The 27737-nt window shown below is 40.4% G+C and overlaps 1 protein-coding gene across 5 annotated transcripts in view; it reads right to left on the bottom strand.

Annotated features, from left to right (window-relative positions):
• Nucleotides 1-5919: 5919 nt before the first annotated feature.
• Nucleotides 5920-27737, bottom strand: part of chchd3a (coiled-coil-helix-coiled-coil-helix domain containing 3a) — an 82151-nt gene continuing 60333 nt past the window's right edge. For 3 of the 5 annotated variants that reach the window (XM_085137506.1, XM_085137507.1, XM_085137511.1), the window contains 3 exons: nucleotides 11367-11502; nucleotides 11026-11066; nucleotides 5920-6597 (listed from right to left, as the gene is read on the bottom strand). In XM_085137506.1, coding sequence (XP_084993632.1) covers nucleotides 6588-6597; nucleotides 11026-11066; nucleotides 11367-11502 — 187 coding nt within the window. In that variant the 3' untranslated portion in view covers nucleotides 5920-6587. The remainder of the gene's footprint in view (nucleotides 6598-11025; nucleotides 11067-11366; nucleotides 11503-27737) is intronic. The other 2 variants (XM_085137508.1, XM_085137509.1) reach the window with 1 other exon arrangement.

Genomic DNA, 27737 nt, shown 5'->3' with positions numbered 1-27737 from the left:
CGTCTGAAAACGCTCCGCGTCTACACTAGCGTTTTCAGTCGTTTTCAGAGTTGTGCGTTCCAGTCCTGCGCATGCGCAAAAGCGAGTGAGAATTAAAGAATTTGAAGAAAGGCTATCTGGAGCATGTATAAACTGATATTAATCTTTTTTAGGGCTGTCAAAATTAAGAGCAATCAAACCAACTGCTGTATAATGCCCTCCGCTATCTTTGTTTAATTGGTCACATGACTGCATCACATTACTAAACTGCGTCATCGTTTTAGAAAGTCTGCGTTTCCGAGTGTCCACACTGCGACGGGATAGCTCCGTTTTGAAATGTATTCGTTTTCGAGAGCGTTTTCAAAACGCTGCGTTTTTCCTTGAGGAAAGCGCCGTGTGGACAGGAGGTCAAAACGGAGAGAAAACGTCCATTAGTGTGGACGTAGCTAGGCTACCCTTCATACATTCACAGCTATCCATCACGCCATCACTATCACTTATTCAACAGATAATTTTTTATGTCCACACCAGAACAACAAGCCTGAGATTTATACTTAAAGTTACTTTAACTAACATTATGCACTTGTTGGTAACCAATTTAGAAAATAAATTGGCAGAGCCAAACTGACCTCTGGCAAGACAAGAGGAGCGTCTCTTGATACATGTTGATCACATTAAAAGATGGATTTACTGGTATGAATTCAAGTTTCAGTAAGTTAGCTAAAGTGCAAGTGCACTGCTTTGGGATTTCCTGTTTACCCCCCCCCCAAGTTGGATTATTTGCCCTGCAGTAAACGGGCTTTGGCTCAAAAAGTTTGACTAACTCCAAAGAGACTATCTGCCATCAAGCAGCTCTGTCTCCAAAAAGTGTTTACATGACCAAAACTTTAGACTGACAAAAAAAAAAAAGACTAGAAGGTAGCATCATTTTCCAACAATGAGCCAATAACTCATTCCCCAAGCAGTAGAAGTTCTAGCTGGAATGAAAAAGTCTTTTATGGCGCCAAGCAGACAGACAGCACAGACTTGTGGGAAACAGCAGAGGTACGGACTAAAACAAAAAAGAACAAATAAATAAGAGCAAGAGAAAATAGCAGAGAGGAGTTTGAGGGAGGGAATGCTCCATAAATTGTAGCCCAGCGCAGGGCTGCAGGGAGGGCGTAGCTGCCTGATGAATAGAGCCATCAGCCTAAGCAGAGGCTACAGAGCAGCCTGCCATCTGCCTGCCCATTACTAGAATGGAGTATATGATGGTCTGCTCTCATCTGCAGGCCCCACTGGCATTGCTGGCAACCAAGAACATTTCTTTGTTTGTGTGTGTGTATGTGTGTCTTTACTTTTCCTGAAGTCCAAACAGAATGAGGTACCCCGTCTAGATGTAACCATAAACACATTTCCGCGGTGTCTTCTGTTGGGTTTTTAATTTGTCTGGATGAATGAATTTGTCAAGCGCTTGTATCTATTTAAAGCATATTGTGTTCAACTGTGTGTCTGGAACGCAAAAGAAGGCGAGGGCGGCCCTCAGAGAAGAGTTACAGCAGTATGGCAGACGCTTCACACCTCATTGGCAAGCGAGGAGAGCCAATCACCGCCAACAGATCCGCCCCTCAGGCTGCCAGCCTATTCTTCAATATCCTTGATGAGTTAGAAGAGAGAGAGAGAAAGAAGAGAGGGAGAGAAAAGTAAGGAAAAGAGAAGAGTGAGATGAGGAAAAGAACAAAAAAAAGTGGAGTGAATACAAACACTGGGATGGGGGAGTTGCACAAGAGGATAAGAGCTGGAGAGCAAGTGTGGGGGAAACTTTAAAGTGAGATGCATTTTTCTTCAGTGAAGGTCATTAAATCAAATGCGATTAGTCAACATGGTAGAGGATGTTTTTGTATTGCAGAGCTGAATACTTTCTGGTGCTTTTTTGCCCCCCAAGACTGTTTCTTTAGAGGACAGAGGCAATCTAGGACTGAAATATCATAAAAGCACTGAAATTCAATTTTAGCTTTATCCTAATCACTTCATGCCAACCAATGCAGGAAGTGGTGCTGGTGGCAGTGACAAACATTCTGTGTTCAAACCGAGATGGATTTCACTAAAGACACGCTAAAAGCTATACTGATAGCAGCTGGTATAATAAAAACAGCATGTAAAGAGTGAAATACCTGTAATACATTTTAAGAGACTTTTTTAAAAAATAGGATCATTAGTGAGTGATAATGATGGTGTTACAGAAGAGGATCTAAAGGATAGGGTGAGATGGCGGCATTTGATACACTGTGGACACCCCTAAAGGAAGCGTCTGAAAGAAGAAGAAGAAAAGGATGTGTCACTTATTTGGCTTTACTGAAGAATAAGTGGGCCTGAGAGAAGAAAAAGTAGCGGGAACATGAAGAACACCTTGATCATGTTTTTCTGTGTAGTTTTTTTTAGGCATTTGACAGGGTGTGTTGTGTAGCTCTTTGGTCCACCACGCAGAAGTATAACAAGAGTCAAAAAGCTTTAGAAACATCAAGCAGCAGCACAGCAACACTAATAGGACAGTACTTGTCAACATCTCCTCCGCATAATGATTCTGGACCTCATTTGGAGTGCATCAGGGTTGCCTTCTATCCCTGACACTTTTCAACGTCTTCCTGCACAAAATTGTGACAGAAGTGCTGGAAAACTACACAGAAACTGTCAGCACTGGTCGGCCGCGACATCACCAAACTCTGTTATCCAGAGGAACAAGAAGTGAAGGACCTGGTTGTACACTTGGGCTAAATCTTTTAGGAATATGGAATGGAGAGCCATGTAGAGGAAACTAGACCGATGACAAACTATGCCCGAAGTATCATAGCATTTTTGATGTAGATTAAATATCTTGGTGATAAAGAAAAAATAAATCAAAGGCATCCAAACAAACAGTGAAGATCTCTAAATGGAGCTACTAGCCTGAATCTCATATTTGGCTGAAAAAGCTGTATTTTTTCTATGTTTCAAATCATGAAAACATTCATTTTTTGTATATTAGTATTGGTATGTGGTATTTTTATAAGTAGGAATCCATTTCTTTCGGCCATAGCTTCCATTATGATGGCTACAGACATACAGTTCACGGTTATTAAAGGTAAGGCCAACATTTTTTGAGTTCTTGGTAGCCGGTGACTGACACTGGTCCCACCCTAAGATTGAGAATAAATAGCTGGATTTTAAACTATGTACCACCTTCTGTCAAGCAAAAATTGCTTCATCACAAATGGATTTTCTCTTGAAATTGGTGGTGGTGGTAGCAGGGGGGCATGCTTTCCTAATGGGCGGCGCAGTGGTACCATCGCTAGCACTGTCCTGGGTTTGAATCCACCAGCTGGCTGGGGTCTTTCTGTTGTTCCTGTGCCTGTGAGTTATCCCGAGGCACCCATACTTGTTAGGTTAGCTGCTGATAATAATAATTTCACTGCAAAGATAAATTTTGATGTGCTACCTATAAAAGTGACCTGACGTGGATCATTAGTTAAAAATAAACGTCAGTTCACTCCTTTTTGAAATGCTATGTTACACAGGATGGCTAAAACATGCCTTTGGATGTTTGTATGCAGGCTCAGTCTCAGCTTGAGAACCATTACAGCACTTACGAGCAAAGGACACTCTCCTACCATCTTCCCTTTGTGTCAAATCAGCGGCTAATAACAAAACAGACAAGCCCTGGGTGCGTGTGTGTGTGCGTGTGTGGCAGCATGCATGGTGACCCTCAAGAGGTCTCCCAACAAATGTTTTATCTACAAAATTAAAACAACAGAAAAAAACACTCATCTGTAAACACTGATGATGTTATCAGAGGCTGGCAGAGGACTTAATTATGAATCAATGCCAAACTGGCGACCTGTCCAGACCGCACCCTGCCTGTCGCCATATGGCAGCTGGGTTGCCCCCCCCCCCACCGAAGTACCGGTGACACCAAAGAGATATAACACGACTAAAATGGAAATGGATTCAATTCGGTTTCTTTAACGAGTGATATGAAACTGCAAGTTTTGGAATCAAGTTTGGAAATATTTTCGATTTGTTTAATGATCCACGATTCAACTATAAATTGTTTGCGGCAAACTACCAAACTAGTAGCAGACTTCCTTCTTTTTGTGAATATGATTTGTAACTTGTTTTTCCATCTTGATCAGAGAGAAATTTGTCTTAAAGAATCAATCCCCCGCTGCCAAAATCAACCAAGAGCAGATCAAATGAAAACATCAAGGTGACAGCTCCGGCGCCACACATTTAACAGACCTCCTGAAAAGAGACGTGTGCTGTGTGTCGGTTTATTTTGTAACATGATGTTTTTTTGGTGCAAAAAGAGAATAGAATGATTGGCAGTTTAAATGTACCTTTTGCTATAATGCCTTTATCGCTACCTCCAGCACTCATCCTGAACTCTGACCCGAGATTCAACACCGTCTCCTGCCACCACACAGCCTCCCTTCACTATTAAAGAGCAGCTTGGTTCTCAAGGACATCTCAGTCACACTTGTTGAAATTGCAGTAAAACCTTTTCAGCTCACTCCCCTATTATTCATTTCTATATTTAACCTTTGAAAATACTTGCTAACATCTAAGCATTCCTCTGGTAATAGATAATCAGAAGGGATGTATATAAATCCCATCTAACATATCAGGACATTAATTTTGAATGGCTTGCGGTTCTAATGCATCACACTAAAGAAGCTAAATGTTCTTAATATACACCATTTGGTACTATAAAGAACAGCAACAAACTATACGGGGCAATTTTAGTCACTTTACACCTTAAACAGGTTGTTGAAATAGAAAAAGAAAAGCCCTGTGTTTAGCCCTAATGATTCTAATCATCTTCCAATTATCGTAGAGTGCGTATAATCTTATTATAGATGGAATTCACTCTTAAATCACTTACCCTTGGCTCTAAGGTACTTGGTCCAACAGGGAGTCATGCAGCTTGTGTCAGTGAAAAACAAGTGGGTTGGGGGTGATGGAGGGTGGGGGAATGGGCTTAGTCCTTTTCTGTGAAAGAACATCTGCCACAAACTCCAATACCCATTATCCCCAACCTTTAGAAAACCCCTCCAACACACATAGCCGCTGTATAATAGAAGTCAACCCCTAACCCCTTTGAGACTCGAAAAGTCAAAAAGCAAAAGGACAGCTGACTGACAGAGGGGGATTAGTCACAACGAATCACATGCTTGCACGGACACACATACACACCGCACACACAAACCCACCACGCCTGTCTCACCCTGCCTGACACACAGTTCCTTCTTCTGATGGAGAATTAAGATAATGTCTCTTTTGCGATCCCCTGCGTCCACATCAAGTCCAGAAAATGTCCCTTTGACATCCACACACTAAAATAATGTTACCGCAGCAATAAACGGGCCAATAAAAAGATGCACAGCCCCATCCGTACTCATACATATACATAAGGTGTCTGTCTGCAGGTAAATCTAACTCAGAGAGTCTGCCAGGATGCAGACAGCGTGGACGAGAAGTCTCCTTCAAGGCAGCAGTAACCTGGGAGACTGAGCGGAAAAGAGACACTCCAGAAAGAAAGAAAGAAAGACAGAAGCAGATTAATAAAAGAGTGACAATAAGCAGACAAGAAAGAATGCCCTTTTTTTGTTTGTTTTTTTCCCCAAATAGCTAGAGCACAGTGGATTCATACAACAAGCTATATTTAAAAAAGAAAAAGAAAAAGAAGAATAAAGAGAAATATAGATGATGAAGCGCAACATCTGGGACAAATTCTTCCCCTGTGCTTCAGTCTGTCTCTCCTGGGCTCATTCACTCCATTTGGCAAAAAATGCTGTGGCAACACAAGGGCCACGGATCCATCAAAAATGGGTAATGCTTACAGTAATTATCATAAAACACACACACACACACACGAGATGGTGGAAACTGAATATTTATGGAGAAAAGTTCAGCGACAGCTTCTGCTTTATTTTGTCTTTTTATTTCCTGCTCAGACATTGTCACAAGTGTTGGTCTAGATGAATACTCAACACACAGATGGTTTCATTATTAATAATCACACAAAGTGAACGGATGCAAACAGACATGCATTTGTGTACACAACGATGCATTAGGAGCAAGAAAACAACAACAACAAAATAGATTTGACTTATCAATAAAATAGATTTTATTATTTTTCCAAGCAGGAGAGCGTGGAGAAGGGTCCAAGGGACAGAGGTGACTGGTTTCTTGAGGCAGTGCTGGTTAATCATTATCCCTTTTTAGAGGGCCAAGCTCAGGCCGTCTGATCCCTGCTGGTACCTGATGTTTCTCCAAAATGTAGGACAGTGTCACTGCTCCTCTGTTACACGCTCACAGGAGAGAAAGACACAGGGTAAAACAGGTGCTGAAGACGTAAGTATTGAAGGGAAAAGGTGTTTTTCTCTGAAGGTGCTGTGCTCGGTGCCTCTAATCTGGTTCCTTTCTGGGTTGGTTCTCTATTGGGTTTTTGAGGGTGTGTTTCTCGGTGCTGACTCATCCCCCTCTTCCTCCACTCTGGTTTAGTCTGTCAGTCGCTCAATAATCAGAAATCCCCCACAATAAACTCTTCATTGCTCCTTCTCTCTCGCCCTCTGTTCTTTATCCCCCAGTCTTCAACTTGTTCTGGAGACGAAAACAGAAAAGAAAAGAGCATTAGAGAGATGGAAAAGTCGAAGTAGCAAAAAGAGAAAAAAAACAACAGAATATTATTTCGCACACGAGAGATGAGACAACAGGAGGAGAGCCTGAGAGTACAATAAAGGACAAGAGGATGAAGTGAGGTTGAGAAGCAGAGAAAGGACCCAAGGGCACTGGATTCCATGTTAGTGATAAGTGCAACCACAAATCCCCAGTACTCCCTGTCAATAACCATTTGAACCGGCCTATTGCTGCAGATGCCACTGGATGAAATCTGCCCAAGAGAAGACGAGTAAGGAGGGGGGAGGAAGAAGAAACAAGGGACTTAAGAGGGGAATCAAGTAGACAGAACAAAATAAAGAAAATATATTTTCTTCCTCACCGACTAACTTAATAACTGTTGTGGATCCATGGTTGTGTGTCCCAAAAGAATCCCAGTTTATTTTCCACACTATCGATCTAACCATAAAATGATTACCGATAAATGAAGCTGCTTCTAGCACGCCTGCATCATCCATGTTACGACAAAAAGCAGAAAACAACCACACGATGGTTCCAGTTTATTACAACAAGCAAATGATCTTTAATAGGGCTGTCAAAATTGAGAGCAAACAAAACAACTGCTGTGTAATGCCCTCCGCTATCTTAGGTTAATTGGTCACATGACTGCATCACATGACTAAAATGTGTCATTGTTTTTGAAAAGGGTTCGCTGGCCATACTGCGATGCCAAAACTGCGTTTTTAAATGTATCCACTTTGGAGAGCGTTTTCAAAACGCTCTGTTTTCCTTGACCGGAAACGCAGTCTCAGTGTGGACGGAAGGCCAAGACGGAGAGAAAAAACAAACAAAAACCTATTAGCGTGGACATGGCCTTAATCTTTGCAGTGCTTTGCAGTACGTCCTAAAGAGCTCACTGAAGTCTATTATTGTAATAGTTTGCCACTGTTGCAACATGTTGGTGCGTGAAATTTCTTCCCCTTCTAGATATTTCACGGTCAACTGTAAGTGAAAAGTGGAAGTGTTTAGAGCCACAGCCAGACCATGTATTAACATCAGCACGAAAACTGTGTGCTGGGAGCTTCAGGCCATTGGTTTCTATGGCTGAGCAGCTCCTGTAGTGTGAGATGTAGGGACCCAGTACTTTTCAATTCAATTCTGTTCTATAAATATAGCACAAAATCACAACAACGGTCACCCCAAGGTGCTTTATATTGTACGGTAAAGACCCTACAATAATAAAGACAAGACCCAAACAATCAGACGATCCCCCTATGAGCAAGTACTTGGGGACAGTGGAAAGGAAAAACTCCCTTTTGACAAGAAGAAACCTCTGGCAGAACCAAACTCAGGGAGGAAGCTATCTGCCATTACCGTTTTGGGATAAGTGAAGAGAGATGTAATTAATACATTTAGTACAGTAAGGCCTTACATTACTTTGTTTCTAGGTGTAAGTGATGTTTAAACAGAGAGTGAAAAGGATACTTTTATACAGGAACACTATACAGTGTAGCTTTCAATTGATTATTTATCAACCATGAAAGAATAGATCTACATAAATTAAAATCAGATACATTCAGTGCTATTTATTCTGTACTATTTATTCAGCCTCAGTTACAATGACTCACAACAAGTGCTTCCTGCTGTGTTAACAGTCACAGAAATCCCAATCATCTGATTTAAATCTGTCGCCAGCCCCATCAACATCATTCCTTTTGCAACTCTATGCCGCTCTCATTTTTAGATCACTCTTTAGGAAGTCCGATTCTGATGAGCTGCACATGCACATTTGTTATGCGTGCTGGCCCTCATCCACTGGAAGACACTTCAGCTTGATTTTGAGAAAGAGGGGACAAACTCGCAGGAGCCAAATCTGGCAAGTTTGGCGAATAGGGTGTGATGACTGTGTTGGTGTTGCCAAAAAGCTCCTGCATTTTCAGTGCATAATGACATGGTCACAGTTCAGTTATTTGCACCAAATGTTCCTCCCTCAGATGCCCCAGAGTGTTACAGTAAAACTCAGTGTCGATAGTCTCACCCTGGGGGATGAATTCAAATTCAACACAACGCTGTGAATGTTGGTCACAACCTGACGGTCACGCTTAGACACGGCAGGCTGTTTGGACTCTAAAGTGTAGGTGGAGATACCTTTCCCTTTCATCACACATCAATTGATGCATGCTTTCTGCACACATTTGAGGTATATGGTGAAATTAAAGTGTGCATGTGAGGGAAGTCAAAATGTGAATTCTGCCACAGATCCCTGCTCGTTCACTACATTTTAGCACTGGAATTACAAAACAATGAGACAGCGGGGCAGGCATTAGCCTTTATTCTTAAGAATCTTTTAAATTAAGAGCAAAAACATGTGCTATGTCAAGAGGTAACAGCGAAGAGTTGACAAATTAAATTATAAGAGTACTTAAGAGCATTTGACTGAAATGTTTTGTATAATAAGGAAGCCACTTTTCATTCCATTCCCTTTAATATAAGGATAAGAAAACACAGCACAGTTGGAAACCACAAACAGCAGCTGAGCTTACCCATTGAGAGCAAAAAGGAGATGGAAGGGTCAGTCTAAAAAATGAAGTGCCGAACGAAAAGATAGGGAGCAAAAGGCAGTGATGCAGCGAGAATATGGAATGAGAAGGAAGGCAGCGGATGGAGAGATCGGACTCGATGATAAACTCCTGTTCATAGAGAGAGGGAGAAGGAAGGAGACTTTATCTGTCCTTCGACTGCCTCTTTCTCACTGGTTGCTATCAGACCTGTTAAGTGCTGAATGCATTAGAAATGTGACTAGGGATGAAGGGATAGTGGATGGAGGAAGTGGAGGAGAGATGGTGGCGGGGCGCAGAGGGCACAAAAGACAACGAACGTGGGTCTAAATGTTATCACTGACTGTGGCGATAAAAACGCTAATTATCAGTGACAAAGGCTGGGCAGCTGACAATGCCTCCGTCTCGGCTGGCTCCAGACGAGGGGTCAATATTGCAAAAACTAAAATTTGACAGATTTTGTTTTTATCCTTGCTAAGATGGCATCTGCTACATCACTATCTACACCCATGGCGCTGCAGTTAAAGGTGGAATTGCGGATCTGAAGGGAAAGGACGAGGAAGGGGAGAGGGATTTTGTCATGTGAAAACCGTCTGAGCTATGCTATCGAGTGTCTTTGACGGAGAGAGGGCAAAAGGATGAGAGACGTCTGTTAGAGGGCACGCTTGGATCTTGTGACCTCCAGAGGTCAAAGTCATGTCCTTTGACATTTGTTTGTAGAAGAGCTTCCTGCTCGGTTCTGATAAAGCTGTGTAAACATCCTAATCATGAAGCTGCATCAGCTCATATCAATCCCACTTCGTTCCTCCCTCCCCTCGATTTTGTCGGCTGTGTAATTCTGCATATTATTTCCTTTAAAGCCTTATCACAGAACTGTTTCTTTTGCACCTAATGACTTTAAAAGTAAGTCTTAGCAATAAGATAAGCAAAGACGAACAGGAGTGCGCTGTGATTGCTGCAAGGTGATAAACACAAGCGGATTACCATATCGTGTTCGCTTGCAAACAATTTACAAGATCATAACAGCATTCGCAATGTGAACATACCCTCGCTGAATCTTGACGAGGCTACATGTAGCCTCGACTTAAACACACGTACGCATCCATGTTTGTGCGATGAATAAAACATTCGGCAATTTACATGACATATAGCTTAAAAATCTGCCTGCATCTGACTTTTAGATCTAATATTAATACCCACGAGAGTGAGCGAGAGACACAAAACTCACTTTTCCCCATTTCCGGGAAAACAATGCAATTGCAAAAAAATCTAATAGAAAAGCTCTATGAATGCAAATTTAGTCTTTTTGGGGGGGCAATGGATGTTACATATTGCAAAGTGAGAGCGGGGAATCAAGTTAATATCAACCTGAGTGACATTACTATTAGCATACAGACTTTGACTGCACAAGACAGAGGGCAAAAAAACATTCACACTTCTCAATGAAAGAAAAGAGAGCACGGAGAGGACAAAGGTATTCAACTAAGCAGAAGCTACTCCCTTGGTCTTATTGCATTAAAACGCACACATACACAGTTGGGGGGAATGCCTGTGTCAGCAGGTATTATGGAAATAGGCCGTGAGGTTTAAACTGGCTATCTGGACTGAGCTTTATTCAGGCGCCAGTAGCCTGGTGGAAATCATATTCTACTGTCTAAAAGCAAGGAGCCAGCATATGTAAATGGATGCCAGTGTGTTTCATCATATGATTTAATTTAGAAAAGGGGAATGACCACTGGGGTGTAGCTACTATACACATCTACGAGCTAAATGACGTAAGCTGTAGGCTCATTTGTAATCCACACAAAGCTTCCACTTCCTCTACGCTATCAGGCTAGGAAGCTCAACAACTTACTTATTATCTGCTTGTGAGGGTGCACGCACAAACTTGTCATTCTTTTCAAAGAGAAAGAAAAGTTATTGTGGATGTTTTATATAACAATCCAACTGCAAACCAAGAAATGTCTTTTTTTTTTTTTTATCAAGCATGAAATAAACACAGTTGCAATTAAAATACTTACAATAACAATAATTAGTATTCAACCCTACTGAGTACATAAAGGTTGAAGCGTACAGCTTTTTTCCCCTAATTACAATTGTATAACATGAGTGGCCTAATTAATTTCATGAGTAAATTGAGAATTAACAAGTATAACAAGTCCTGTTTGAATGAAAACAGCTCGGACAAATACCCACCTGTTTGGCATCGTTGACACACTGCAGATAACGGGCTGCTATGTTGGAGCAGTGAAGGGTTTTCCCCACATTCTCTTTGTAGCATGTGAGGATTTGTTCCTGCAGGTCTGCACACACCGGATACGCCTCATACCTCCTGCAGGGGTGAAAAGGGGAACAGAATAGTGTGTAAATAGGGGAAAATACGGTGTTAGACAGGATGGGAGGAAGGAACAGTCCAAGTGATGAGAGTTACAGGAAAGGATCAACTCGCAAGAGAAGTTGAAAAAGATAAAGGTGAAAAGAAAAAAATGAATAAATATATAAAGCATTAACACGGGCAATCCAGAGGAGTTCACGAAATGTGTGACGCGACATAGAAAACTTCAGAACAAAAGAAGAGTATTAAATATATATTACGAGTGAGGAAACTGAGCGTTTTTACCTCCAGAGAGTTCATACTGTTATTAGAGCACACTGAGCTATACTACAATCTGCAGTGCTGAATAAACCCTTGCCTTTTCTATTATTACCATTGTTCCAGTCCAAAACACCTGAAGCAAGAATCAAAATTACTGTATCTGCTGGGAGAAAAGGTCAAAGTGCAGTTCAGCCCTCAGAGCATGGTGTGAAGACCATGCCAATGTGTACAACAATTTGTACAACATAAGTACCAACAGAGAGGCCAGAGGGTTTTTTTTTTGCTTGTTTTTTTAAATCGGGCAATCCAGTGACAGTTTAATCCCCTGAATGGGGGGATCTGTTACTGTCTGGAGAGACTCCACAAGTCAGTGAGCTTCAGGTTAATTTAAACATTCATGAGCAATTACATGTGGTATATTGGTTGTGGTGTGGGTCTCTGACTCAGAGTTTGTCATTGGACTCAAATTTTGGTTTATTATTAATTAATTATTCTCTGCTTTGTTTATAATCTCAGTTTTGAGTCTCTTCTTTTCTTAGTATGTCAGTAAGCCTAATTTTAGTTCTTACACTCAGCTTTTGTACTTTTGTATATTTTGAGTCCTGGAGTTTTAGTTTTAGTCTCTGGTAGTTGTTTCCTTGTTAGTTACTTCCTGTTTTATTTTGATAATTGCTTGTTTCATGTGCCTCATCTTCCCCTGTCTCATTATCTCTGATTTGTTCCTGCTGTGTTTCCTACCTATTTTCCTCTAGCCTCATTACCGTGTGTATTTATTGCCTTTACTTTTCAAGTGTTTTTTAATAATAAGACAAAATAAAAGGTCCACAGAGGAATCTATTGAGCACTCTGCCATATTTTAGGGATCTGCTGGATCTATCTATGGATTCATAATGAGTTAATCCTTAAAAAAAATCAGAAAGCTAACTGCTTCCAATGGAAAATTATATCTTTTCGCATCCACAAAGAGTTTGTTGTCACTTGTAAGCTACACATCATTTCAAATTAGCAAGTACAAATTTGTCCTTGAGGTCTATGAGAGTTTTAGTGTTGCCCTCTTACCTTGTTGTGATTGATGCTACACCTAACTTCAGTGCATTTAAATGGGACTTTTTTCGACAGATGCATGCAAGAGTCGGAGCATTCAGCCAATCTAAGCAGTGGGACATCCTATCAGTGCTGGTGCCTTGCCCAGTGTTAACTGCTTTTGTCTGTCTCTTCGCACACCTCGTAAAAATCCATAATGACGACACAAGCACAAGCTAGGGCTATTATGCTAATGGTGGTGTCATCGTTTTGCTCACATCAGTGCCCAGGACACTCCATCTGCCTCACTAAACATGCCTTGCATGGGTGTGAAATACAAAGAGATTTTGCCCGTCAGCAACTCTGGAGATCTCAGAGGAATATTGGGAGGGGTGAATCCGAGCCCCTGTAGTCAGAATCAGATGTACGATTTGCCCCCTAGAGAGAGAAATCTACTGTTGGATACAGAGCAGAGGATTGGACGCATGGGTCATTACCCAGCGTTCAATGCAGCAGGAATGCTGTTGAAGTACCGATGTCTACATATGTGCATCTCCGCATGGTCATATTCGTTAGGAGTGCCAGGAAAATCTTTAGTCCTTGTCGGTTCAGGTCAATGACAATTTGTGACGAGATGAGAAGTGGTCTCCACACATTCAACAATGTCAACGTGAGTGTGAATAATCAATACACTTTATTTATTGTCCAGTACTGTGCCTACTTGCTAAGATAAACAGTTTTAAAGAAGTAATTGGAAATAACTCACTGAGAGACAGAGCATCTTGACTGACCGTGGCTTTTCATGGTGTGGCTCAACCCATTTTCAGCCTTTGAGAGCCAACATCACTTTCTGCTAGTTATACTTAATATATCAAGAATGTAGTCACATAGGTGGCACTGATCTTTCCCAAAAGGTGGAAGAACTTTTTACATTTTGCTTTATACAAGCATACTATAGGTCCATACACTCAAAGATACATGACATTTACCACTTTCAGTGCAGACTGGAACATTAAACCGTCGGGTGTAGAGAAGCTTCTGCATTTGTGGATCCATCAGGGAGAAATTCAGTCATTTGCTAGCAGGCATGACAAGGCCATTGCTCTGCGTCAGGGTATTGAACGATGACAGCAGTGCTAGCAGAAATCGCTGCCATCCTATTCCTATGGATCCTGGTGCTCATTTATTACACCGCCTATGGGCATCTACAGGGACTAGAGCAGCCACATACACCCACTAATTACTTTCTTAAGCATTCGCTTTAATGCCAGGTGCATCCTGCTGATACAAACCACAGTGTTTATCACCAGTAATGGCCTCTGAGAGAGAGCGAGAAAGGACAGCAGAGGAAAGGAGGGAGAATATAGCAGAAGAGCTTGATGAGAAACTAAATAGTGGTACGTCTATTTTGCTTGCTCTCTGATTCTCTCTGAGAGGAAGGGACTGAGACAGTGGTTGAGTTAATCATAGAGACAATAACACTGTCACACACACTCTGTGGCGGCACGCTGCATCCTCTATCATCTATCATTAAGATTAACATTAAGTTCCTGCTGCTAACCACACAGAGCCTATAAGGGGACACTAAAGCCGTTCCTCCCTCCTCTTCAATTTTACATTAAATGCCCTCATATCATTTGGTAATATATAACTGCTGTAGTGCTATGCAGCAAGGTGAGCAGATGCAAAAACTGCCAGAACCATTATAAGGCCACTCTTTCTTTGTATGTGTGAGACCTGTATGAAACAGTGCAACACGAAAATATTCAGACCACTTTGTATTTTTCATACGGAGTCAGTCTTACACTAATAACCATTAAATTCATTTTTCCCCTCATAAATATGCATTCAGTATTCTTAATGAGGAAATTTAACCAAAACTGATAAGATAAAATATCACTTTGAAAGCACTCAGACTATTTATTATGAGACTTGAACTATAGCTTAGGTTCCTCCCATTTTCCGCGATCATCTTCAAGATATTTCTATATCTTGTAGAAAGTGGTTATAATTGAAAGGCGTGATCTAAGCTACAGGATTGAAGGAAATGCCTGCAGATCTCAAAGACAGATTTGCCTAAAAAAACAGATTCTAGAAAAGGTTTCCAAGAGCAGTCCTACTCAAGGCTTGCAAAATTTCTAAATCCCTGGTAGCCCTTTGGGCCGGTACTCTTCAGTTTTTGGTAGCCCAAAATAAATTTAAGTAGCCCGAATAAAAAAGAGAGCAATTTTTTTTTGCGTTTTGTTTCCGTTACAATATTATAAATTAAATTATAATATTGTAACGGAAACAAAAATTTATCAAAAAATTGTTAAAATACAAATCACAACAACTGTATAAAAAAGCTGCGCTTTTTTTTGCCTCATAGTCTGATTTGTTATAACTTTTCCGTCTTGTGGTAGGCTTTTCTTTGGCTGTCCCTTCTTCACCCTGACCCGTCTTATTTGGCTGAGCAGAACTAAAATACCAGCTTAAATCCTGCTGCTTTTACACACGTACTTACATAACGATCAGCGATTCTCTGTGCAATCAACCTCTCACATGTTTAAGCTTGCTGTGGGAGATTTCACTTGTCGCGTTTGAATAGTAAGCTAACGACTGATAAGACGATGTCAGAGGAATTGGTGCGCAATTAATCGTCACTCACCAATCAGTACTGCCGCTCTCTACACACCGTCCGCGCGATCGCAAAGTGAAAGCAAAAAACAAGCGCAAATTCAAACGCGATTTCAATATGTCAAATATTGACAGTGGCTCATCGATGCCAATGACATAATTACCCAGCTACATTTTTGAAAGAATACAAAAGCACTGACATATATTTTCCTATGATAGCCCGACGGGCAGGGCTGAGATAGATTTTGGTAGCCCGATTGGAAAAATCGCTAGCCCCGGGACGTCGGGCTAGCGATTTTGCGAGCCCTGCTACTCCTTAATTCCTCAAAGGAATGCCTTGAGTTAGGTCCTTCTTAAGAGAGATCATTAAGAACCTATCAAGAAGTGTCACTCTGGCGGAACTCAAGTGATTAACTGGGAAGATGGGACTCTACAAGGAACTTTCATGAGCATAACCATCACTGGAGAACTTCGCCAAGCTGGGCTTTATGGCAGAGTAGCAAGTCAGAAGCCTCTGCTCAATGAAAGACAGATGTGGGCCTGCTGGATTGTAGGAAAAGCGCCTAAAAAAATCTCAGAGTCATGATTTGATTAAACAGCGAGAGAACTGGTAGCCTCAAATCAAAATGTCAAATCTGGTGGAAAAGCGGCACTGCTAATCACCTGAATGATACAATCCCAAATCAAACCATAAATGCACTTGTGTCATGGTGTGGGGGTGTTTTTCAGAATTAGAGACTGATCAGGCTTGAAGAAAAGCTGAAGAAGGGAAAGTATAAAAATAAACCTAATGAGAATCAGCTTAGGAGTGCCTAGGACCTCAGACTGGGTCAAAGGTTCACCTTCTAACAGGACAATGACCCTGTGCACAAATCCACTTGGCCCAATTAGATCCCTGACTTGAACCCATTCAATATCCCCGGAGAGCACCGAACTTGGCTGTCCATCCACAGTCTACATCCAGCATCGCAAAGCTTGAGAGGATGTGCAGAGACGAATGGCAGATTATCTCCAAATCCAGGCATGCAATGCTTTTTGTATCATTCCCAGGTAGACTCAAAACTGTGATCACTATCAAAGGTGCTTAAATACTGAGTAAAGTGTGTGAATGCCTATATTTTGTGGGGGAGGGGGGGGATTTATTCTAATGAATTTGAAGAAAAGGGGCTTTATAATTTTTTGGTTTGTGTTTATGAGGAAAAAAATGAATATAGGTTTCAAAATTGTATAAAATCAAGACCCCAAGTAATTCCTGTATTTTTCACAGTAGTCGTGTAGAACTACTCTCTCTCCTCACTATACGATTTTGAGAACCTAACAGAAAAGAGAAGCCTTCTATTTCTCAGTTAATGTCCTCACATTATCAAATTATTTTCTGCCTTGTTATGGAAGTACACAAGTTTTCATACACAGTCACAGGCGAGCTTGATTTGCAGCTTGTATTTAAATACAGCTGGCAACAAAATTCCTCACTAAATAACCACATCAAATACCCTACAAATCAAGCAAAACATTAGGTTCGGCATGTTGAAGTCACGAGCAGATAGTTCAAAGTATCAGGAGTCAAATGCTGTAAAGTAAATTCCTCCACTGTGGAAATCTCAGGGTATCATTAAAAAAAAAATAGCGAAAAACAACTATGAATCATCCAGTTCCTGTGTAACCTGAGGAGCAAGGCATTTGTAAACAAGGACACTGTATCAAATACCCAAAGCAAACCATTTTTTAATTGTTTTAAAATGGTAGAATGGAAATGAAAAAAGGGCTGAAGGCCAGAGGCATGTGGGTATTTTTTCCATTGCTGGTTTGCTCTGAATGTATAATTTCTGTTTTGGTTAGCATGCTGTGAATCATTTTGATCATTTCAGAGGACTCGTATTGGTTGTTTTGGCCAGTAATTTCAAAACTTTTCTTATTTCTACCTCTGACCCCTTATATTTGTGAAAGATGAAAAGAATTTCACAGAAGAAAAGCAAAACTTAGAGAAAATGTTGGTGCTAAAGTTTCAAACCTAATGGGCAAAAAATGTTAAAGCTCACTGTCTGCATCTAGTTTCAAAACTTTCCTTTCTTGTTTAAGGTATATTAAAAAAGCAATTTCTGCTTTGGTTATTATCCTTTAGAAAAGAACCATCTGTATTAACTTTACCCTACGTGAGACATTTTATCACATATATTTATTGTTTCTTTCATATAGCTGGAACAAATTTTCAGCGACAAGTGCATAGTGCTGATAGCAATTTTTCTATTTCAGTGCCACATGTAGCTGCAGCCAGATACACATCAGATGAAAAGCAGCCAACGAAAAGCAATTGGAGCAAAGAGACAGAAAGCAAGCATCTGAATGTTTGATTTCTATGTGTGTCTAGATCCTGGGGAGGGGCAGCCAACAGTAATGTTCAGGCACACGTACCCTCTAGATTAATCTTGTGAGCCTATCTGGTTTTCAAACTTTTCAAACCAAAATACCTGCTGCTACTTAAGATCCAGTGCCTTTTTAAGGTCAACCAAGTTTCCCTCAGATTGGATGTTCAGTTTCATCCTTAGTGCCTCTTTAGCTCAGCACAGTGTTAGCATAAGCCAGCTTCTTCATACTGACTCACTCAGTTTGAGAGCTGTTGATGCCTCCCAGTCCATCTGAAACAAAAAGACCGGTAACTTGCAATGTTGTGTACTGGCAGTTTTTTCTCTTTAGATGGGGGATTGTCTGCGCTTATGTTTAGTTGTGGTGATTTATTTTTCATAAATTTTATTAATACCTTTGCTATCAATCAGGCAACTGGCCAAACAGACAGCAATTTCATTTGTTTTTTAAAGGTTTTTTTTTAGCTAATATAATTTGTATGGAGAAGAAATGACACCGTAAATTAACTCATAATTTTTAGCACGTGTTTAGCAAAAATACCCTATAGTAACATAAACTCTCAGGGTATACAGGGACATGTACCATTTGGTATCCACTAATCTAGGTTTATTAGCCTTCATAGTTAACCTAGTGTACTACCATTTGGTCATCTCTCACCATGAATAACTACGTTTAATGCATGCTTAAATATCAACAGATACAAAACTAGACTGCCAATAAATGTCCCAAAGTCTTTTACTCTCCCTCGTTCTTCCGTTTTCACTATATCTTCATCTATATCTTCCTTTTATGCCTCTCTCCTTTATTCTCCTCCTCAGTCTCCAGGTCTCTACGGGATATCTAGCCAAATGCAGATGGCTATTATTTGCACTCTGTTTGTGATTGTAAGTCTGCACTCCTGTGCTCCAGAGACAGTAAATCTAAACAGTCATATATGGGTCTTGACTCAAGGCATCAGTAGCACTAAAGGTCTCTATAACAACTCCTTATTCAGCCCTGCCCCCAACATACACACACACACACACACACACACACACACACACACACACACACACATATAATCCAAGTCCCTATTGCCTTGATCCACTGATAGAAGCAAGAGTGAAACGAAGAATGAAGCCAGCTTGGGTTGTTATATTAGAATTTCCTAGCTGTGTGACACTGGACAGAAACAAAATGCAAATAGCATTTACAGAGAAATAATGGTAGTTCAAGGAAAGAAGAGCCATCTCCTCATACACATATGTAAAGTAACACCTTAGGAGAGAAGAAAAAATACTGAAATAATATGAGAGTCTCGATGTGTTCCACTTAACATGTAACAAAGCAGATCATATCACATGCCCACTCTCACTGTCCATCTCCCTCTTTAAGGTGTGTATCATTTTATTATAATCCCCTCTTTCACGCCTCGCACTACCCAAGTCAGCACATTTGCATGGAGGGGGCATATTCTGATGGATTTATGGCTGAGTCTACATTCTGCAAAGAACATATTGACTGGAAGCTGGGGATGTATGGAGATCGATGTCTGGATTTTCATACAATATGCATGTGTAAAGCCAATAGAGAGTACGAGGAACAGAAACGGTCCATTTTTCAAACTAACATATATTGACCATGACTACCATCTGTTGTAACGTCGCAGAGCCATGCAACAAAATGACATTCATAGATCTCAGTTACCAACGCAGCATGCTTCAATAGCCGAACAAGGTGTGTGATACATGTGCAAACAGGTACAGTCATCTGTCACAATTTCAGAAACATTACAAGTTTCAAGAAAAACTAGAAAAGTAGCTCAAAGGGATATGCGTGGATGCAGATGGACGGTGAAGGCAGGCCTGAAAGAGATCCCTTTTAACTCCTGTTGATAGCAGTGATCGTTTGCTAATAGAAAATACTGCTTGCACGAAATCACAAGAGAAGACTGCTGTGGAAGTTTTCTCTTTAACAGCAATAAGAGCACTACTTTCTCCCTATAACATGCTAAATTTAGACTGACAGTGGATAAAAGGCAATGCACCACTAGCTGAGTAATGATAATAGCTGAAACCGGGCAGAAAGGAACAGAAAGTAGTGAAGCACACTTGTACTAATCAGTCAGTGGCAGAAAAAAGTAATTGCAGAATGTCTTTCTCAGAGTACAGAAGAGGTTTGTCAAGTGGCACCCCCCCCCCCCCCAGATGTCAGATGGACTCAAGTCATCAGCATAACCTCTGGTGTTCAAATTATTCAATACTCAATTATACAAACACGGATACTCTTATAATACTTCATCAAACTAAACTGCTTGGTCAGCTTGGAATGAGCTAAGAATCCACCACTGTAAGCAATACGTTTTGTTTTGTTGTTATGTTGTATTTATTTGTTTTTTATGGAGCCTGACTGACATGTTGGCCAATATTAGCTATTTGCCGATAATTTGGTATCAGCATTTACAGCAGCTGTTACATTTTTTTTTTTATTTTTTTATTTTTTTTAAAGGCAAAGAAGAAATGGGGAAAAACACCCTTCAATCATGTTATGAGTGTTGATGTTGCAGTATTTTCCACCAGGGGGCACTATTCCCCGTTCAAAACACATGGTTGGAACGCAACATTTACCCACCGCTTGACAGCATAAATGAATAAATAAGCAACTACATATAACAAATGTTAGGGAAATCCGTTTACATTTCATGTGTGTCAACCTATCGGTTGATATATCCGATTTTTTAAATCACCATCATTATCAGCCTTAAAAATCCTATATCTGTCAGGCTCTACTTTTTTAATCATTCATGCCTTACTTATCAACTACTGCTTTTCATTAACTTTTCAGCCCCAACCTGTTCGTGCCAACTTTATTTTCTAATTAAACTGTCAATTTTTAGATTCGTTGTGATAATCTTTTCACTCACCCCTGAGGATATTTGTACCTCTGGCTTTGAATCACTGCTCTTTATAATCAAACAGTAGCTTCCAACATCTTTGCCTGAATAAAAAACACTGAGAAACTGGCAATATCTGTTTAAAATCGGTTAGTTTATGAACAATAAATGTGTATTTTTAGAAAAAGATAACAACTCAGCGCACTCCACTGATTTGGGGGTTAAAATACTGTGAACTGTAACAGCCACAGTTCAAGTGTGACTGGAGACCTTTGTTGAGTCTCCTATTTTCTACAAATTACAGTTCTGACGCTTTGGGACTGATGACATTTAGCCTAGTTTCAAAAATAATAATAATAATAATGATAATAATGACTAAAAAACACTTTTGCAAACAAGTTGCTACTGTTGATTCTGACGAATCCATATCCTTCAAGTGTAAAGATTTTTTTCCTCCATTTAACTCCTGAAACACAATCTGTTATTATTAAAAAGTCCTTGACCATAAATAGGAAGAAGTCTTTGATGGCCTAATTTCGTTAAGTTTTACATGTTGCCAGAAATCATCTTACGTCGTGTCTAACCCATTTTTTTTGTTATAAACATCGACAGTATGGATTACTCTCCGCTGCCACCAGACTGAAATCCCAATCACTACATTGTCTATTTATCATCATTTGGATCCGCTCAGGGGTTAATAGGGTTAAAGGGTGGACGCCGGTTCCCCCTTAAAAAGCCCTCATGTTCTCTCTAGTTAAGGCAGGCGTCAGTAATAAGAGGAGTAAATAAATACAAATGATCCAGTTAAGGAGAAAAATGACACGCATTTCACTCTTGCTGCTTTTTAAAAGCGGACCTGAGTGACCCCCTGCAGTGAAATCCATCAGCATGGATGAGAGATTGAATGAGTAGAGAGAGGAAAGGACACAGACTGAGGCGCATTCAAGAAAACTGTGAGGGATAACAGACTGGAGAGTGAGGGAGGCAGACAATAACGAAGAGGGTGAAAGTAAAACAGATTTAAATGAAGACAGAAAACACTGTTCCTACATTAAGTGGGAGGCAGAGAAGGATGAGTGGGTCAGAGAAAGAAGACAGGGCATGTGTAACCCTTCTGACCTTCTTAAGACACACTTTTAGAAGGAGACTAGCAGAAAAATGAGTGTTACACACACATACATATATTAAAATGTTAAAAAGAAACAAGATTAAATAAAATAAATTACATAATAATATAAATGCTGTACATCAGTTCATTTCTTTTCCTTCATTAAAGTCTATATGTCTTAAAATACATGAAAATACACTGAAAGGCAATGGAAGTATTGAGTGGGTTTGCCAACCACTTTCAGTACAGCACAGTCACTAAATAAGCTACTAAAAAGTGTGTATGTGCATCGTCTGTCCATTCCTGCGCCCACACAGGTCTTTTAAATTGTGTGTGCTTTTTACAGCTAGCAAAGCGAAGCTCTTAAGGCCCAAAGAAGAGCTTTTAAAGCAGTTATTGACTTCTGTCTCCTCAGCTGACCACCATCTTGTCCTTGCGCCCGGGTTGCCTAGCTACAGAATGGTGGTTCACCCTTACCTGACAGAGGGGTCAAAACTCCCTTACCTCACAGACTACTTTACAGAAAGAAAAAAAACACATCTATGACTACAGCCAAAGCACTTTGAAATTATTTGTCAGGTAAATTAATTCCTGTCATTTTCAGTAATTAAATGTGCTGCTTGGCACAATTAAATATCCATAAATTATTGCTTAATTAATTCTGGGACATCAGTATTATTTCCTTAAACAAACAAAAAAAGCACTGCAGAGAAAATGGAAAGCCTCTACCTGGCTCTGCACCTTATTTACATTTTGAAGCAGCAGGGTGAATTTTTAGGGAACCCCCTGGATTTCTTCTCTTCGGTTAGATAAAGAAAAGGCACAACGCAATAGTCCTGCAATGGCTTGTTGCAGGACTGTTTTATTAGATTGCATTAGGTTGCATGGAACTTCTCAGTTTTGTGTCCACAACTACTGTTACAAGAGAAAATCATATAATTTTTAAATCTAGGCAAAACACAAATAAAATGAGGACCGTTTTTCACTGATGAGAAACAGTCCTCATTTGTAATACGTTGCTGAAAGAGGGATAAGTGGGTTCGACGTTCCCACTCATTACCCGGAGGAGAAGATGGGCTGTCATATCTGGTCTTCTTGACCGAGGCAGTACAGTACACCGGTGTTGTGCAGGAAAACAGCGAGTCATTTGTATTCAACAAGTTTTACTTCACTCCTCCTCATTCCACCTTTTTGTGTGTGTGTGGAAAGACGAAGTGAGGACAGCAGCTGCTGTTATTGTCAACTGGATTAAATTTAAAAAGAAAAAGAAAAAGAAGGTTTATTCAAAAGAACTACAAAAATAAACAAAAGACGAAGGGAGCGAGCGTGTAGCCTTAGGGAAGAGAGGAGTGACAGTGAAGTGGAAGAATACAATTATATGGGAAAAACAAACATCCCAGGCATAGACACGCGTACGTTCAGTTATGAACCAAAAAATAAAAAATGTGTGGAAATATATTTCATTCTCTGATCTTTGACAGATGCCACCACCAAGACCCAAAACTTGGAGTCCAAGATTTAGAGATTTCAGGCAGGGGACGGAGAAGATTAGTAACAGCGGTCTCAGTTCCTTATAGTACACACAGCCATGTCAGATCAACTATTCACCATTCGGAGATACCCCAGCCCCATCTCAATTCCGCAGGGACCCTGGACAAACACAGAGTGACCAGCTTCAACAAAGCAGTTCAAAGCCCCGCCAAAGGTTAGCTCTGACAGGAGGCTTAGGGCCACGCCATCGTTCTTTCATCACACATCTAACATTTTTCTCAATGCCTGTCATCTTACATTTCAAACTAAAGCCTCCACTGGATTGCTTTAGCCAACAAACACAGAGCACGCACATGCTCACCCACTACCGGTCAGATGTCCCCCCCATGCACGCGTATGTAATGTGCGCAGTTTCAGACGCATTAATCCTCACATACAGAAAACCCTTACATACATGTAGCACAGTAAAGGTCACACATTCAGAGCTGGACAGTCAGATAATGCATCGGACTTTGATAAACAACTGGTGGCGAATGTGGCAGCATATAAATCAGAAGCACAGAAAGATAGCCTCATTTTTTACAGGCAACCGGGAACTCTTATCTGGAGTCAGTGTCAAGGAGAAAGCGAATAAAAGCTTCGATCCTACGCGTACATGTTTGTCTCTAAAATTCTGTGTGATTACATTATTTGTCTTGTTGTGCGTTATGCACTTTTGCATTAATTCAGAAGAGGTGTTGATCCCCTGCAGCTTATGATTCATGTATGATTTCAGACACTGCAGGGGCCAATTTGCTGTTTTAGCTGTATTTGATCATACTCGCCTCAGACAATATTTTTCATGTTTGGGGGGGGGAAAAAAAAATCTTAAGTGATGTAGAAGTGCATGAGTATTGCTCTGCTTTTATGTGCAAAATAATGTGACAAAGTCTGACAGAAAATACAACTGTAAAAAAAAAAAAAGGAAAAAAGAAAAGAAAAGCTGGCATACCCTTTGGAATTACCAGGATGTCTGATCTGATTTATTAAAAGGAAATACGGTCTGATCCTTTTATAAGACACAAATATTCTTAACAAACGCAATCTGACGAAAAAAACAAAAAAACATAAAACTCAAGTTACTGTTTCTTTGGGGAAACCAATTTAATTCTCAAAATTAATAACGCGTAGAATCTCTAGCAGCAATATCATCAATCAGATGTTTCCTGTAGCTGCCTACGAGACTGCAGTGACATAACCGTGACATCCGCTCCAAATTGGTCTATTGTGGATTGGTGAACACTCACAGATGCTTCTGCAGCCTTTCTAGCTGTGTGCATCTTCATAAGGTTTCCTCTAGGATCCTGTGCAGATTCTAAAACCAATCATTTTTAAGAAGAGGTGAGTTTGTCAGTAATAAGGCTCCTCGTCTTAATTGTCTTTATTTATAGGGAGTGGCACCTCTTTAGTGTGCTCCTTGACTGGAGCTTCTGACTCCAAGTTGGCAGTAAACTTCCTTTTTGTGTAAGAATATTTGTTATGAGTTACGAGTAAAAACTTTAGTTTAATTCCAAAGCCCTTTTTTGCCAACTGCAGATATACCCATATCGTTCTATATACAGATATGTGCGTGTGTGATTGTATGTGTGTGGATGTAATGAGGTCAGAGTGATGCAGTAGCGTTCCGGTTGGGAGAGCTCCATCATTCAGAGAATTCTCTGGCGGGAATTCTGCGGGAGAACGGCGGGGAACAGCTGTACCGTACACATACACAAAAACAAGCACACATAAACACAGCTTCATATTTGCACGCACACACACCATTCCCTACCCCGAATGCCTACCTCTCACACTTTAATTTATTTCTTTCAACCTCGCCAAGGAAAATGACCACGGTGTACCACTGCAATGAATGGAACATCTGTACTCTGGCGCACATTTAAAAAGGAAACACGGGAATGAAATTTTCATCTCAGTGTAATTGAATTCAATCTTTTTTTCTTTTTTTGTTGCTGCCAAGAATATCTGATCATGGACAAATGGAAATCACCTGTACTTCCAATCTAGCCTCAAACCAAAGTAATTATTTCCCACCTATTAAAGTAAACCCAAATAATCTGCATATGGACAGATGCTGCTAGCTGTGGCCTGAAACACCCACCCTCCCTCAAATAACATCCACAATTGAAACCTGATTTAGCTGTCGTGTTCCAATCCCAGTGTCACAAAGCAATAAGTAAACTCCAACCAGACAAGGTCATAATTAATTCTTCCAAAGACATGCATTAAGCTGTTATAACCCTTGGCAGTCATCAACATCTGGTTTCACAAGTCTCTTCTATTAATATAAATTGCAGTCTAATAAAAGACCTAATACTCAGTGGCACTGACATGAGCTAAAGTGGGGAAATAAAGACATTCTAAGAAAGATGTCATCCCCCACACTTCATACGATCCCATATTAACATATCAAATGATAATTCTACCAAGTATGGATAAGGCGCTGGCTCTATTTTTTTTTCTTTATCTCAAAGGGGCATTTTCAGCTCTGAGGAAATCAAAAGCCTCAGTGAGACAAAAAATATTTTCTTTTATTACTCAATAGAGGCTACAGATAGCATCTTATCTCTGCGGGGTCTGTCATAAGCTTTGAGGAAAGACACACATTGTGCTCACAGAAGCTGTTCATCATATGAGACCATACAAACATACACAGTGATGCATGAACTTACACACATAAACAAGGATGGGCCAAACACTCCCTGTTAAATCCAATTAAACCTCTGCTCTGATCTCCTCAATGCATCCCTGCTCCTGTCTTGTAACACCAGACCTTCCCGCCATTTCATTAACACACACACACACACACTCTGACTATCCACTATTGAAATCCAGTCACAACCCTGCTAATGCACCTCCTATAATCAAATCCACCAGTCAGTGTCTTCCGTGCAAAGACCCGTGCCACATGACTACCCGCACATTAGCCCAGCATTCGCTTGCAGTTAGCACTGCCATTTTGCACTGCCATTTTGCACTAATGTTATTCCACTGTATTTTTTTTCTTTAATGTGATTTGGGAAGTCTCAGCTCCAGCTTCCACGAGTCTAGCGCTAAACCCCTGGTGGGCTAGGCTAATCAGTTTCCAGCATTTCAGAGGGAGACAATGATCCCAGTGTTAGCGCAGGCTAATGACAAGCTAACACAATCAGCCAAGCCTCCCTAGAGGTGAGCCTAGAGCCAGGGCCCATTCTTGCCCCACCTCCTACAGGCTCCTCATCCACTTTCACAACATTACTATGGAGGATAATAGCCTGTTATTAAGAAGACAGATGGATCACGGACGGGAAGGATTCTGCATCTTCTTGAGTTACATATACGTGCTGAATTTGTTCATCCATGACAGCTTGGGTGTTTAATATTGCCTCCTCAGTCACTTTAGGTGTGGCTGTTCTATCGCTTATTAAGGTTAAGCATAAGGATCACACACATGCTCCTTGTTTGCACTCTGTATTGTTTGCACTCTGTATTGTTTGCACTCTGTATTGTTTGCACTCTGCATTGTATTTAGGATAAAAAAGACGTGCAAAAACTCTAAGCTAGTCCAAAGTATTTTTTAAAAGAAGACATGAAATAAATGGGGACACTGGAATGTCGAGAGAGCAAATCCTACTGACTATCACCAGCACATGATCAGGCGTATCAGTGAACTACATCGGCCTCAGCTAATAGGGCAAGCTAATATTGTTCTGATTGAAAGATGTGGGTTAGGAAATGGGTAGAATAATTCAATTGCATATTCACTGGTCCACGTGAACCTCTAATCGTCACTGAATACATCAGTTTTGATAGCACAAAGTCTACAAAGACCATCAAATAAATACCCATCACATACAGCAATAGAATTTATTAAAAGGCATCATTAAAATGTGGGAAAAAACCCTCAGCTGGTATGAGATTTATAGTTACGTGCAAGAGTTTGGGCAATTTTAGGCAAATAACATATTTTGCATGGAAATAAATAAACACAACACCTTCAGCAAAGAGATAATAAAAAAAACAGCCTTTCCTTAAAATTGAATGCACTGCGCTGCTTCTTTCTGTTATTTTACTTTTACCTGTGCAAATACTTCAAGCTTCTTAGAAACAAATACATTTCCTTTATTTTCAAACAGACTAGTGACTTAAACTGAACTATCATCTATCCAACTGAATCTGACTTATCCAGGTGTTGCTTTGCATATTTCAGACAGTTTTCTGATGTGGATGTTGATCATTTTTCCAGACTGTTCCTCATATAGACTCGTTTGGGGAAAAGTGAAAACGCTCAGCACCACTCGTGTAGTTAAAGCTCCCTCTGCAGTTACAGGAGAGTTTTCCTTTGCCTTTCTACTCAGCAGCTTTATCAGAAGATTTTCTCACTCCTTCCCTTCCTGTCTTCACTTTCACAGTTCCCCATAACTTGCAGTTCAATTTAGTTCAATTCAATTTTATTTTACTTTTATAGACCCAAATCAC

The sequence above is a fragment of the Neolamprologus multifasciatus genome, chromosome 17 (genome assembly GCF_963576455.1).
Source record: "Neolamprologus multifasciatus chromosome 17, fNeoMul1.2, whole genome shotgun sequence".
Classification (NCBI taxonomy): Eukaryota; Metazoa; Chordata; class Actinopteri; order Cichliformes; family Cichlidae; genus Neolamprologus; species Neolamprologus multifasciatus.
The sequence above is the reverse complement of the archived record's forward strand: the minus strand, read 5'-3'. Positions and strand labels throughout refer to the sequence as shown.